Genomic DNA, 13719 nt, shown 5'->3' on the forward strand with positions numbered 1-13719 from the left:
TGATTGAAAATGGAGCCCAGGGGAAGCATGTATAAAGAAAATAATAGAGGCCCTAAAATAGAACCCTGGGGGACACCACACTTAATGGGAGCAGATGACGAAGAAGCATTGCCTAAATGCACTGAAAAAGATCTATCAGTTAAGTAAGATCTGAACCAATGTAATACAGTGCCTTGCAGACCAACTTCAACACCCAGGCGTTTTAAAAGGATCTTGTGGTCAATGGTGTCAAAAGCAGCACTAAGATCTAACAGGACCAATAGGGCACAAGAGCCAGAGTCAACAGAGAGCAATAGATCATTATGGACCTTAAGTAAGGCAGACTCTGTACTATGAAGTGGTCTAAAACCAGATTGAAACTTGTCAAGGATATTAGAGGTGTTTAAATAGGAAGAGACTTGTGACAGAACAATTTTTTCTAAGATCTTAGAGAGAAAGGGCAGTTTAGAAATGGGCCTATAATTTTTCATATCAATGGGATCAAGGGAAGGTTTTTTCAGGAGAGGTTACACAACAGCGTGTTTAAAGCCAGAGGGTACTACTCCATTAGCCCGGGAGCTATTTATGATGCTCAAGATAAAAGGGCAAATAGCCGCAAAAGCTTCTTTGAAAAGGTGAGATGGAAGAATATCAGAGTGGCAAGAAGAGGGCTTCATATGAGAGACCACGTCTGACCACTGTGAGGAAGAGACTGGTTGGAATTGTTGGAGGCGGCAAACTACAGACTGATACAAAGCAGGATCAGAATTTGAGCGTGTGTTATGAGACTTTATGTTGTCAATTTTGTCAATAAAGAAATTGAGAAACATCTCACTTTAAGCCCTGGCCTGGTCCCATATCCCTGAGCTTTAATCCCTTTAGAATCTCTACCTGCCTGTGGTGCCGTGTCTGCACCTATACTTACCTTTTTTCAGACACACACGCACACACCTGCACACACGCACGCACGTGCACACACATTACTTACATGCCAGGGGAGAGCAGGTCTGGAGCAGAGCTGGCTACTAGCAGGGTCACCTCCATCAGGCTAGTCATGGCTGCGGCTCGCACCCTAACACACACACACACAAACAAAAGATGCAAAAAACAGGGTTATAACACCCTAACACACCAAAACACACACAAGGATGTACAAAACATGGTTATAACATGACCCAGCTGTGAGAGTCCATGACTTTGAAGGCAGCAGTCCATACATTTACAGTGTAACATTTAGCCAGACTAATTTGAATTAAAAAAAAAATGCCCACGTTCAATATGGAAGTAATCAGGGAATGATAGTAAATCTATTCTGGATTTCAAAATCCTATCCCAACAGAAGGCTATGCAAATTAATTTAGCCTTAACATCGATAAACGAGGAAAGGACACTGTCCAGATGGTGTCCAGCAGGAGAAAGGAGGAGATTAGGTCTACAGTAGGGGTGGGCAAACTTTTTGGCTCAAGGGCCACATTGGGTTTTGAAAATTGCCTGGCTGGCTGGCTGGGAACTACTGTTGCCTTCATGATTTCCTTTCAAAGTTTCTTATAATGAGATATCAATTATCAACAATGACCGTGAATTAGTGAAAAACACTCAGCACTCAGTCAGCACACAGTGAACACACAGTGAGGTGAAGCACACACTAATCCCGACGCAGTGAGCTGCCTGCTACAGCGGCGCTCGGGGAGCAGTGAGGGTTAAGGTTCCTTGCTCAAGGGCACTTCAGCCGCTCCTACTGGTCGGGGTTCGAACCGGCAAGCCTCCGGTTACAAGCCCATAGCCCTAACCAGTAGGCCAGCTCTCGGTTGCCCCCCTCTCTAGTAGTAGTACTGCGGTAGAAAGAGCTATGTCTCTTTCTGAAAGAGTCTCCAGAGTATCTTCATCGCAGGGTTCATTTCTGCCCAGCTCATTGATCTGTGTGTTTGGTTAAAAGCAGACATCAATAAAGTATCTATCTATCTAGCAGACACGCTTGGCATGCCGTTTTACCAGAGCCTGAGGGTTGGCTGGGTGGGTGGGGCGACTGCTGTTGCCACCGGCACTAGCCCTAGGCCTCCTTAAGCTCTGCAGCATGGAACAAGATGGACAGCCCCAGTCTGGCTCGGCCACATTTCTCAGGCCAGGCCAGACCAGGCCAGGCCAGGTAAACGCCACCTCAGGACCATCCCCCCCCCACCCCCAAACACACACATCTCTGCTAGCTCCCCACTGCACACAGCAGCTATCTCAGACTGGTTTCCAGGAAGCCTCAGCCAGGGTGTGTCCAAGTGCCACAGCTATGCTCATAGCACCCTCAGGCAGCACTACGGTGGCTCTCAAGGCCAAAGCGAGCTCTCTCCTGTTGACAACTACTTGTCAGAAGTGTGTGTGTGTGTGTGTGTGTATATATATCTTAGTGTGTGAAATCCTTTGATTGTAGAGCTATGTGCATCTTTGCAGTCTCTCCTTGTCTCTCTGTCTCTCTACGGACATGCATGCATTAAAGAAAACATTATTGGCATCATAACCCCGCTAAACAGATTTGTTCAAAACTACCACCTACCACTAGCCTGGGTGCCAGCCAAACTTAGTAACCTACCACCACAAATAGAATTCAATTCTGTGGGAAACACTGATGTGATCATTTAAAATGGCTAACCTGAACCAGTTACACGTGAGGTATGTGTCCTGGTTGATGCGGTCGTATTCTACTAACCATACGCCCACGAATCCTTGGCTGTCTGTGCTGTATGTCTGTGTTTAGCCTGTGTGTGTGTGCGTGTCAGTGTCCTGGTCGATGCGGCCCTTGTTCTACTGACCATGAGCCCACGTCTCCTCGGCTGTCCATGCTGTAGTCGCCCATGCAGTTGAGCAGCGTGGAGTAGACCTGCTGGATGTTGGCAGCACACAGCACACTGTCAGGAGAGCCCTCCGCGTCCACGCCGACAGTCAAACACACCCTGCCATGGAGGGACAGAGAGAGAGAGAGGGAGAGAGGAGAGAGAGAGAGAGAGAGAGAGAGAGAGAGAGAGAGAGAGAGAGAGAGAAAGAGAGAGGGGGAGAGGGAGAGAAAGAGAGAGGGAAAAACAAGAGAGAGGCAGAAAAGAGATTGAGTGGAGATAAGAGGGTTGTTTTTCTCCTAAAAAAATGTTATTAATAATGGCTTTGAGCCACTCATGCCATCATTCTGGTCCTGCAGGTCTAAGCGTGTGCCCGTTTTGGCTCCGACTTCAGCAACAGGGTCATGTTGCAGGGTGCAGATAAGGCTAAGGGTTAGGATGGTGGTGTGTATGTGTGTGTGCACTGACTGTGCCAAGGCTGTGGCTGCGTCCCTTCTGGCCTCAGTGAAGCCCACGTCCTTCTGGGAGACGGTACAGGCCTGCTGAAGACCCTCCAGCACCTGAAACACACACATGGAAGATGACACATGAGTCCCACATATGGAGGATCTGAACATGACCTGTGTCCCAAAGACCTTAGCAAACACAGAGGTCCCTCGTTTAAAACATGGGCACAAGGCAGAGTCTTAAGTCTAATTAACACTAATTTAATAACTAAGTAAAACTTATTTCCTAATTTAACACCACGGACAGGACCTTAAACGTAAACGTAAACTTAAAAAAATAGATGAGTCAGCTCAATGCTCCAACACATCAGCTCTAGTTCATGTGCATGAACTTTGAACTTTGCCCTCTATTTGTATTGGGGCCCAGAGTCCCTTAGGTCTGGAACAAACAAGCTATACGGGCAAACTCAGTTTAGATCAGAAGATCAGTTTAGCGTCAATAGCCCCAATCAGCAAAACCTGATATCTGTGATGGTCAATAACATACATTACAACATGCTCATCTGTAAAAGTAATTGCAGACAAAAGCACTGAAAATAAAACTAATTACATTTTATCTACTGAGTTTTCATTTTTATTATTTTCATTTGAGAGGGATGTAAGTTATAAATAAGTTAAGTAAATTATACCAAAATGTAGGATGGTCTTCCCTCTATGATAGGAGGAAAAGGCCTCCTTTTGTTCATTATTGGGAAAGTTACCTTTTTACCTAACTTCTCTTCTGAACATGAAATCAATCTGCCACAATACACGTTCACAGGGTTTTATATCTCTTCAAACTCCTCAAATTAGCTTTTACATTTTTTGCATCTAATAAATGGAACAAATTGGAAGAATTATTAAAATTAGATAGGTTTGTGTCACTAGACCAATTCAAGGGTATGATTGATGACATGGCTGTTGTACAATGTTCTTGCTTTGACTAATATTTAGACCTTTTATATCATTATTAGAATTATTATTTATACATACACATTCCGCTTCTTCCTTTCTTTCTATTTATTATTATTATTATTCGCCTTTTGTATCTTTTTACTCTTCTTGTTTTGTTATGTATGTTTTGTAACTCAGGGCATTGCTGTAAAAGAGCTTGACGCTCAGTCAATTTCTCCCTGAATAAAAAACGGTTGATTTAGTGTTTTTCTGTTTCGTAACTTCTAAGGTCATTGTTAGGGTGAGATATGGCTCTACAGACTAATCTCTCTTTAAAGGGTCACCTTAGATATATGGGGACTAATAAACCTGCTAGAGCTACCTGAGCTGTAAACTGATGTGTCACCTGGGGCTATCGTCCTACCTGTTGGAGTTTGGTGCGGATGATGAACCTGGGCAGAGAGCCCAGGGCCAGTGCACAGCCACATCGGGTCAGAACCTCTGGGCTCTTCAGGGCCTCAATGTACTGGCTCACCAGGACCTCTAGGTGGTTGTGAGGAGGGAGAAAGAGAGAGAAAGAGAGAGAGAGAGAGAGAGAGAGAGAGAGAGAGAGAGAGAGAGAGAGAGAGAGAGAAGGAAAGAAAGAAGGAAAGGGAGAAAGAGAGAAAGAGAGAGTGTCACACAAACATGGTTGACAGTTTAGACTCTCGGCACTGACTAATGATTCACGACTAAACTCTCTCTCACACACACACACACACACAGGTTCGATATCTTTTGGTCTCTCACTCACCCATACCCATCCACCCCCCTGACGCATGCACTCACTTGCAAATCTCAGAAAACAAAAGCCGTTAAGCTTGAAACACAGAATAAAAAAAATATGTCACATCAGCCTTGTATGGCGCCAGTAACACACACACCTGTCCTTAGATGGCAAGAAACACAGCCACAGAAACGCGCGCACACACAAACACGCGAAAACGCACGCGCACACACACAAACGCACGCGCACACACACACACACACACACACACACACACACACAAACAAACAAACAAACAAACATGCACACACAGGTTCATGTTTTCATGTTCAAGAACATGTTTACACATACCTTGCATCTGTGTGTCAGCCATCCCAGGCTCCAGCTGATAGTACTCATTGCAGAGAGATGCCAGGGCTGATACAGCAGCTTCCTGCAGGCAGACAGACAGATATGTTTCAGGGACAGACAGACAGACAGTATAATGAACCAGAGGCATAACTGCCGTTGCAGCTGTATACACCATCAGGCGACAGGCGCAATGGCAGGTCTCCAATTTCGGTTTTCCCAAACCCTGCTAAAGCTAAAAGCTACAATGACATCAAAAATCAGCCTACCTTAAAAACATTCTTAGCAGGCAGGTTAAAAGCAAACTCTACATAATGTGTATTATTTATTTGTTGAACTAATTATGTTATCCATTTAGAAGAAATTCTGCAAATGTTCTGAAGCCCCCCCTTCCCCCACACACACCTCCCTAAAAAACATTCTGTGTATTCTATTTTAGCTTTCTATTTTTAGAGTTATATTGAAGTCTAAGAATAAAGGACATGCGACAGCAGTACCAAACATATTGTTAAATGCTGTGTTTTTATTTCCATCCGGTGTTAATTGTGGTGTATTAATTTTATTTTTAATGACAAACCATGCAACCCACACACCGGACATACCACCGCCAACATGGTGATAAACAACTCAGGTCCATTACCATCAAAGCCACAGCAGTGCAAGGGCAGACTACAATTAACATCCAAGTGACACAATCCGTGGCAATTGCAAACCCTTTCCTTTCATACACTACATTGTTGGTTGAAATGTGTCAACATTGATGTGTCAGTGCAGGTGTGCCCTACAGTTCTCTACGTCTTTTTTGGCTCTACTTTTAAGCTCTGTCTTTGTGTCAGTTACAAAAGCAGACTTAATTGACACATTGACACTAAGTGAGTGAGAGAGAGAAAGAAAATGAGACAGCAAGAAAGAGAGAGAGAGAGAGAGAGAGAGAGAGAGAGAGAGAGAGAGAGAGAGAGAGAGAGAGAGAGAGACAAAAGAAAGAGACACAGATGAGGGAGACATCAGAAGACTTGGTCACTCTGCTGTACCTTGATGCCCTGCTTGGCTCCGCTGGAGAACAGATGCAGGCTCTTCAGGCTGTCGTCGATCAGCCACTGCCACCCCGCTGCACAGAAGAGCACAGAGACATCAGCACACATCAATCAGTCAAATAACTGACCAGTCAATCAATCAATCAATCAAACTTTATGTATCTATCCCAGAAGGCAATTCTGCTTTGAACTTTGTATGTTTTGAACTACACCATGGTTCAATCATGTCTTTTGGAGTGATGGTGCATGCAAACTTACTAATGACGGGATCTCCTGTAAAAGGCATCTTGGAGACAGACATCTTCTCAATCAGGACACATACTGTGAAGAGACACAAGGGCAGAGGGAGTGCTATGGTGTTGTAGTGATTCAGTTTTTACTGAGAACAGGGCAACTTATTTATAATACTTTAAAGACAAATGACTAATACTTTGACGTTTTACATTCTTTACCTGACAGACATACAGCATTTGAATGTTAGTATGTTAGCTTTACATTCTTAATCTGACAGGCTCATTCAGTATTTCAATTATTAGTTTGAGGTGGAAGTACTTGAACATCAGTATGAGGTGGGAGTATCTGAACATTAGCTTGAGGTGGAAGTAGTTGAATGTTTGAGGTGTAAGAATTTAAACATTAGTATGCGGAGTATATGTGAATGGTGATTTATTGCGATAAACAGACAGACAATGAGAAACACACCTGCTGGCCTCATGAGTTCCCCACCAAAGCCCCTGTAAGGAGGCAGAGGACACTTCAGCAGGGCAGTTTGGAACATTCAACAGAAGATTCTGTTCCGCAACAATGTAAGGTTCTAAAATTTCATGTTGAATTCAGAGCCATCTAAGTATGGACCCTTTCAAGAGATAAGAAGATAGATTTATTGTTGAAAGGGTCTATAGAATTTAATTTAATTTATCTATAGACCCTTTCAACAAGGTAAACAATAACAATGCTTGAACGTTCTATTTGGTTCCCAATCTACTTCCTCTGCATTAAGATAACACATGGAATGTTAAAACGGAAGCCTTGTGGGGCCAACTATGATGCTGATAATGGAACTCTCTTGAAAGGGTCTATAAAGGGGCTATCACATTGTATACGGTAACGTCCCAAAGATTTTTGTTGTGCTTGCCGCTTGGCTCAGCGCAAAATACCAATGACTTACAGTGCGCCGCGGTCAAAGTTCAACCTGATTGAACTTTGACCGCAGCACGCGCAAGGGTGGCAAAGCGGCAAAATGATGCTTGCGCTGTGCTTTGCTGAGCGCAGCGGCAGACCAGTTTTTGCGCGCGCAAGCCATTGACTATAATGCATTTCATAGCGCATACCGCATGTAATGTGACTGGCCCTTAAGGCTCTGGTTAAATTCAATGAATCCAGATATTCTTTAGAACGTACAATTTCTAAACATTCCTGGTGTAAGGGTTAACACCTGGGATACATTCCTCAGTTCAACCACACACACACACACACACACACACATATTCATTTACATACCATGGTGCAATCTCTTTCGTCACACACTCAAGTAGAGCTTGTCAGTGGCTGTTATTAGTGGAGCTACTCTATGTTACATCCATAGCTGATCGGCTACTTACCTGTACTGCTTCCTGTCTGTGAGCTAGGGAGGGAGAGAGAAGAGGGCCATCAGAAAGAGCTTCAGCTCTTCAGTACATTTCATTTAACATGGAGCTATTATCAGATGTAACCATATTAATTAATAAGATGCGGATGATGATGATGATGATGATCATGAGTACTTCCTGGGTGTCAAACCCATGACCTTGGTGTTGTAATGTCAGCACCTTGCTCTCCCAGCAGAGCCACAGGGAGTCCCACTAAAGGCCAATTTATAGTCCAGGCGACAAATATCGCTTGACAAAAAACGAATTGCTGCCAACAGATGACACGGAGCTGTAGGCTTTCATAGTCCAGCGCCAGCGACAAATCAAATAGAACATCAACTAGTTTCTATAGCAACTTGGACATTAACCTTACATGTTACATAACCTTCCGCCACTGCTTGACTTATCGCAAATGCCCTTTTTTTTTGACTGTCTGTTTTTTTTTGTGTGGTCTTGCTTTGTTTGTGTTGACTTTGTAAAGTGACCTTGAGTCTCAGAAAGGCGCTGTATAAATAAAACTTCTTCTTCTTATTATTATTATTATTATTATTATGTCACCGCAAAACAAAAGTAAACAGACACACACCGTGATCACAGCTGCAGACAATAGAACTTGAACTCCTGTAGAACTTTAAGTTGATATCCAATCAGAGTATGCAACATCTGCGCCGTTTCAATTTTTCTTTTATGTACGTGACAAGCGTTGACAAGAATTTGTGTTGCTTTTACGTCATATTATGTCGCGCGACACTTGTCGTCTGGACTATAAACTGGCCTTAATGAGACAGAGTGAGTTTAGACAGGGGTCAGTGTCCACTCCACTGACCTTCTGGTGAATGCCTCTCAGACCCTCCACTGTGTCCGGGGAGAGTAGCTCCGTCACTGGCCTGCAAACAGAGGGCAAAGGTCAAACACACGTAAGGTTCATCAAAAGCAATCATGTCAGGGACAGGCAAGCTTAAACTAAACTAGGACAAAGGTGTGCATGAGTTTTGTATAGTTCAGAAATCGGAGGAAATTTCCTCTACGCAGAAGTTCAAACAGACTGTGACCTGAATATGTGCATCTTATCTTATGTGCATGCAGCACATACTGTATGTATGTCGGGAAAAGTGTATGTATGCTGCCTGCAGCTCATATACATGTTTATGTACAGTACTGTGCAAGTCTTAGGCACCTTACATGTTTTGTTTCAGAAATGCCATAAGGACCATATTGTATATTGCTCTAATTAGAATATGACCAGAGAACCAGAGTACTTTTTACACTTTAGGTGAGCAATGAACTCTTCCAGCTGTAGCTTTTCAATGAGATCTTCGATCTGTCAAAGAGTCGTCATCTCCTTCCCAATACCAATACCAATGTGTCAGAGCCAGAAACAGAACCAGTACCAACCGGCTTCAGGTTCCCCCTTGCGAGATTGGTCATTATAAGACTGCAAAAACAACCAATCAAATGGATGCAGAAGACTAGAACCTGAACCAGAAACACAATTTTTTTTTTTTGGTTTTGTCATGTATGCAGATAAAGTAAAAATGCATGTAATTTCATACGTCAGACTCTTGGGCAACACATACCCCACCGTAGGGGCAATAAAGGCATTCATCTACTCAGCACTTATATTTAGATGCCTTCAGCGTTTTTTTTGTTTGTTTTTTGTTTGTTTAAGGGGCACATATATGTCCTTGTGCAAACCTAACCTGGGACACCTTGTGAAAATGTAACCATGGTGAGCAGGCAGGCTTACATGGGGTTGAGTGCTTACCTGTTGCTCTGGGAACTGAGCTTGTACAGAGCATGAGTGATTTCAGCACAGGCCAGGATGGCACCATGGCGACCATGCATGTCCAGCCCTGTTGCCATGGGCAACATCTGTGGCAGGACTGGAAACACAATGCAAGTTTACATTACTATCTCAACACACAAAAACAAACCAACTGTGAAAAAAGGCAAGGTATGTGGAGACATGTAACATTAACAAATAATGTGCATGCCAAGATGTCAATATCATGAATTCATTCTTTAAATACTTAGAATACCTTTGATGACAAATACAACATACAACAATGCAATGCATCTGAAGGATCACAACAGACAAAATGAAAGGAACCATCAAGGCTCACCTGAGTCTGCCATGTACTCTGGTGCTTTGGGGGTTAGGTTATGGAGTGCTTTGGTGGCTAGCTCTCTGATCGCTCTGTGGCACGCACACACACACGCACACACACACACACACACACACACAAATGCCTTTAGACAAAGCGCAATGCCAAGCAATGCCAAGTAAAACACAGTGAGCAAAGTAAACACAGTGCGTGTGTGATAAACCAAACTCCTCACCCGTCCCAGTGATTAACCTTCATAGCCACCAAGTGGTCAATCATGGGTTTGGTGTATTCAGAGAATCCTGCGACATAGACACTTTAGAGAAAGAAACAGATAAAAAAAATGAAAAGGTTATTATACATCTGTTGATGTAGAACAGACATGTCAAAGTCAAGGCCGGTCCGCGAATGAATTATCTACGGCCCCCGGAATGATATTTGATTAGTATTAGAACCGGCCCGCAGGCCACAGCCGACGGCTGCTGTTTTGCACGCACCAATACTCCATTCCCCACAATGCAACGGTAGCCACAAACTCATTGCGGCGCCGCAAGTGGGCCTCGGCTTCATTATTCATCAGTATTCAGTCAAATGTCAACTTTCAGCAGTGGTGGGTAGAGTACTGAAAATCTATACTCAAGTACAAGTACATTTACTTCCTTCAAAATCTACTTGAGTAAAAGTAAATATTCCAATTGGACAAACCTACTCGAGTAAAAGTAAAAAAGTACTTTGTTACTCAACTACTCAAATTACAAGTTACTTTTCATTTTTGTATTGATGTGCTTGGATCAGTGAAAAAGACATAACAGGCCCTATTTTGGTGATCTAAAACACATGGTCACTTGCGGATAGCTTAAATACATTTAGGGGTTTGTCCAGTCCACACTCGGGGTGGTTTTGTTATCAAACGTCAAACGTTATCAAACTGGTGCTTAAACCAATCAGAATGACACCTGTCATTCCCTTTAGAAGCAAGCACTGCAACTTCAAACAGCGCATCTGTATTTTGATAGTCAGTGGCGCATTTCAAGGAATCAAATTGAAACACAACTACCAAAGAGAGAGAGAGAGAGAGAGAGAGAGAGAGAGAGAGAGAGAATGGTAGAGGGAGATGATAGCTGGAACAAGTTACCAACTATTGTGGCGATCAAACCTGACCCCCTATAATAAAGTAATGTAATGAAAACATGGCAGCTACATACGGAAGATGGTCAGCGTCTATAAATAACAGCCCAGGTAGCGCTGTCTCCGCCTCTCTCGTTTCCCTCTACCGGTGTTTCGTCTGCTGTGTGTTTGGTTCGCTGGTGTTGCCCTGCGTAGGCTGAACGTGACGACAGGTAGAGTGTTTTGCCTTGTGAGAGCGGCCTGGTTGGTCCTTGTCTCGGACGCTCCGTGAGTATTGCCTAGCCTCAAAGAACTGGCTTTCCACTGTTCGGCAGGTTGATAACTCCACCGAGTAGTTCAGAGTTTTGTGCGTGTTTGGTCTAGTCCAAACCGAGCTCCGTGATCACTTTGCGAACAAACTGTTTTATCATTGTTCAGCAAGCGATCACGGCAGCAAAGTTGTTGTTCCTGGCCTGTCGGCCTGTCTTGCCCCATTCGTTCCGTGATCTCCTTGCGCTGTAACTGTCTTATCATTGTTTGCAGGAGTCACGCAACGTGGGTAAGCTAGTAGTTTTGTGCGAGTTGTTTGGTCCTTTGGTGTGCACTCCATTCGCTCCGTGATCTCCTTGCTACGCGACAGTAGCGAAGTTGTAGCAGCTGGCCCACTTCTCTGTGTTGTCCTGTGCTCTTTAAAAGCGCTCTTGTTGTTTAGTCGTGAGCGGCGCGACTTTAAGTTGAATATAGATTACATAGGCTACTGGGGAGGGTTTCCTTAGGGGTTTTCCTGGGGATTATTATTTTGTCTTTTGGGGATATTTTTATTTCTACATTTTCCTTTCCTCCGCGCCAGCCTGCCTTTATTGTAATCTAATCTAAACTGTAAACTGAAAGCAATCACGTTTGTGCTCTAGTTTTGGAGAGCTCTTCTTTTGTTAAGTGATTTTGCTATTTAATGTTATTTTGTTTATTGGTTTATCCACACTGGGAGCTTTGAAGCAGTCGGCTATGTTGTAGTAGCCAATTAGTTATAGCCTGTTTAACCTGTTTGAATTTATTGTGGCCTTAGGCCGAAGAGGTCTTTTTTTGACCGAAGATACTTTTCGTTTTTGGACCTTTTTGCGTCTTGCCTTTTTGCATTTTTTGTCGAGGCTACCGCCTACCGCCTCCTAGTGGCCTGACCTAAAAATAGGCTGAATGGACTGCTACTGCTGTTGTGGTGATTTGTTTGCTTGTGTGGTGTTCATGTGTGTCCTGAACAATATATTCCACTTTTGAACACACCTGTTTGCATTTCTTGAAGTCTTTTAGTTAGAGTTAAAATCATTTAATGTTTTGTGGTGCTTTTATAAAGCCATTTAGTTATTATTTCTTAACTTTAGTTTATCTTCACTCTGTCTGAGTGGTGGTGGATAAATCCACCTGGCGCCCAACCGTTACGCTACCCCACTACCGCCACACTATTACATTTTGGTTAAGCAATCTACAAAATCCCATACAATAATTGCTGCATATAATCAGCAAGTTACATTGTGTTGTCAACCCTTCCTGAAGCATACATTCTACTAGTTATACCAGGGTCTCCAACCTTTTTGGGATTGAGGGCTACCTGAAGAATCCAAAATCATAGGGCTACTCATTTGAAACAAACAGACCCTCACTCCTTTTTTGCGAGGGTGATCCTCCTAAATAATAGACCTATGTGATTTTTACATTTAAGTTATCAATATTATGTAGGCCTATGAGCCTTTATATATTAAGCAACTGTATTTTCATCTGATTCTTCAATACATCTATATTCATTCTATCAATATGCAACACTGACCGTTTTTGTTCAGTTAGTTCAATTCAAAGTTTCCATGAGGAATCTGATCTAATTTTTTAAACGAAAAAAGCCATCTTTAAAGCAATTAATAATGTAGATTACAAATAGCATGCCCACCATTCATAATTCAGAGGTTGTTTAAGTTTTGATTTCATTGAACAATTCGGTTGTGACATTCAATAGCAATCACCAACACCAGACTAACTTATGAAGACGCCTTATTGCACATCTGAAATCTCTCCATGATCTGACAGTCCTATTGGTATGCATGCCACAAGATTTTCAACGCTATTGCTACACCAGTAGGCTACGGAGGAGAAAGGGCCCGTGACCTAAAGCAATTGTTTTTCAGTCCTTGAACAATCATGCATGAACCGTAAGGACACGGAATAGCAACATAACTTTTGCAGAGATATGCTTGCATTGGCTACACCAGATGAGCAAGCTACTATAGCCAATATTACAGATGTATGGTCTACAATTAAATATCTATTTAAAAATCCACAATGGAGGATGTTTTAGAGCGTGATCTGCAGGCGACTTGGCTATTTTTAGAAAGTGCGCTGTGGGCTCCATAAAGGCATCCCGCAGGCTACATGGTGCTCGCAGGCACCGTTTTTGGAGACCCCTGAGTTATGTCAAGAAATAGCCTTTGTTTCAGTCTAATAGCTGCTACAGCTAGGACTAGCTCGCTAAGTAGCACTACGAGAACCACTGATAGAAAATAAT

The 13719-nt window shown here is 43.1% G+C and overlaps 1 protein-coding gene across 1 annotated transcript in view; it reads right to left on the bottom strand.

Annotated features, from left to right (window-relative positions):
• tbcd (tubulin folding cofactor D) overlaps positions 1 to 13719 on the bottom strand; it is a 46365-nt gene that overhangs the window by 10230 nt on the left and 22416 nt on the right. Inside the window, exons 18-30 of the mRNA XM_042087280.1 lie at positions 10297 to 10377; positions 10080 to 10153; positions 9722 to 9839; positions 8783 to 8843; positions 7930 to 7952; positions 7031 to 7062; positions 6587 to 6649; positions 6326 to 6402; positions 5298 to 5379; positions 4605 to 4723; positions 3270 to 3361; positions 2781 to 2921; positions 968 to 1051 (exon numbers count right to left, since the gene is read on the bottom strand). Coding sequence (XP_041943214.1) covers positions 968 to 1051; positions 2781 to 2921; positions 3270 to 3361; positions 4605 to 4723; positions 5298 to 5379; positions 6326 to 6402; positions 6587 to 6649; positions 7031 to 7062; positions 7930 to 7952; positions 8783 to 8843; positions 9722 to 9839; positions 10080 to 10153; positions 10297 to 10377 — 1047 coding nt within the window. The remainder of the gene's footprint in view (positions 1 to 967; positions 1052 to 2780; positions 2922 to 3269; positions 3362 to 4604; positions 4724 to 5297; positions 5380 to 6325; positions 6403 to 6586; positions 6650 to 7030; positions 7063 to 7929; positions 7953 to 8782; positions 8844 to 9721; positions 9840 to 10079; positions 10154 to 10296; positions 10378 to 13719) is intronic.

Source organism: Alosa sapidissima, chromosome 3 (genome assembly GCF_018492685.1).
Source record: "Alosa sapidissima isolate fAloSap1 chromosome 3, fAloSap1.pri, whole genome shotgun sequence".
Taxonomy (NCBI): domain Eukaryota; kingdom Metazoa; phylum Chordata; class Actinopteri; order Clupeiformes; family Clupeidae; genus Alosa; species Alosa sapidissima.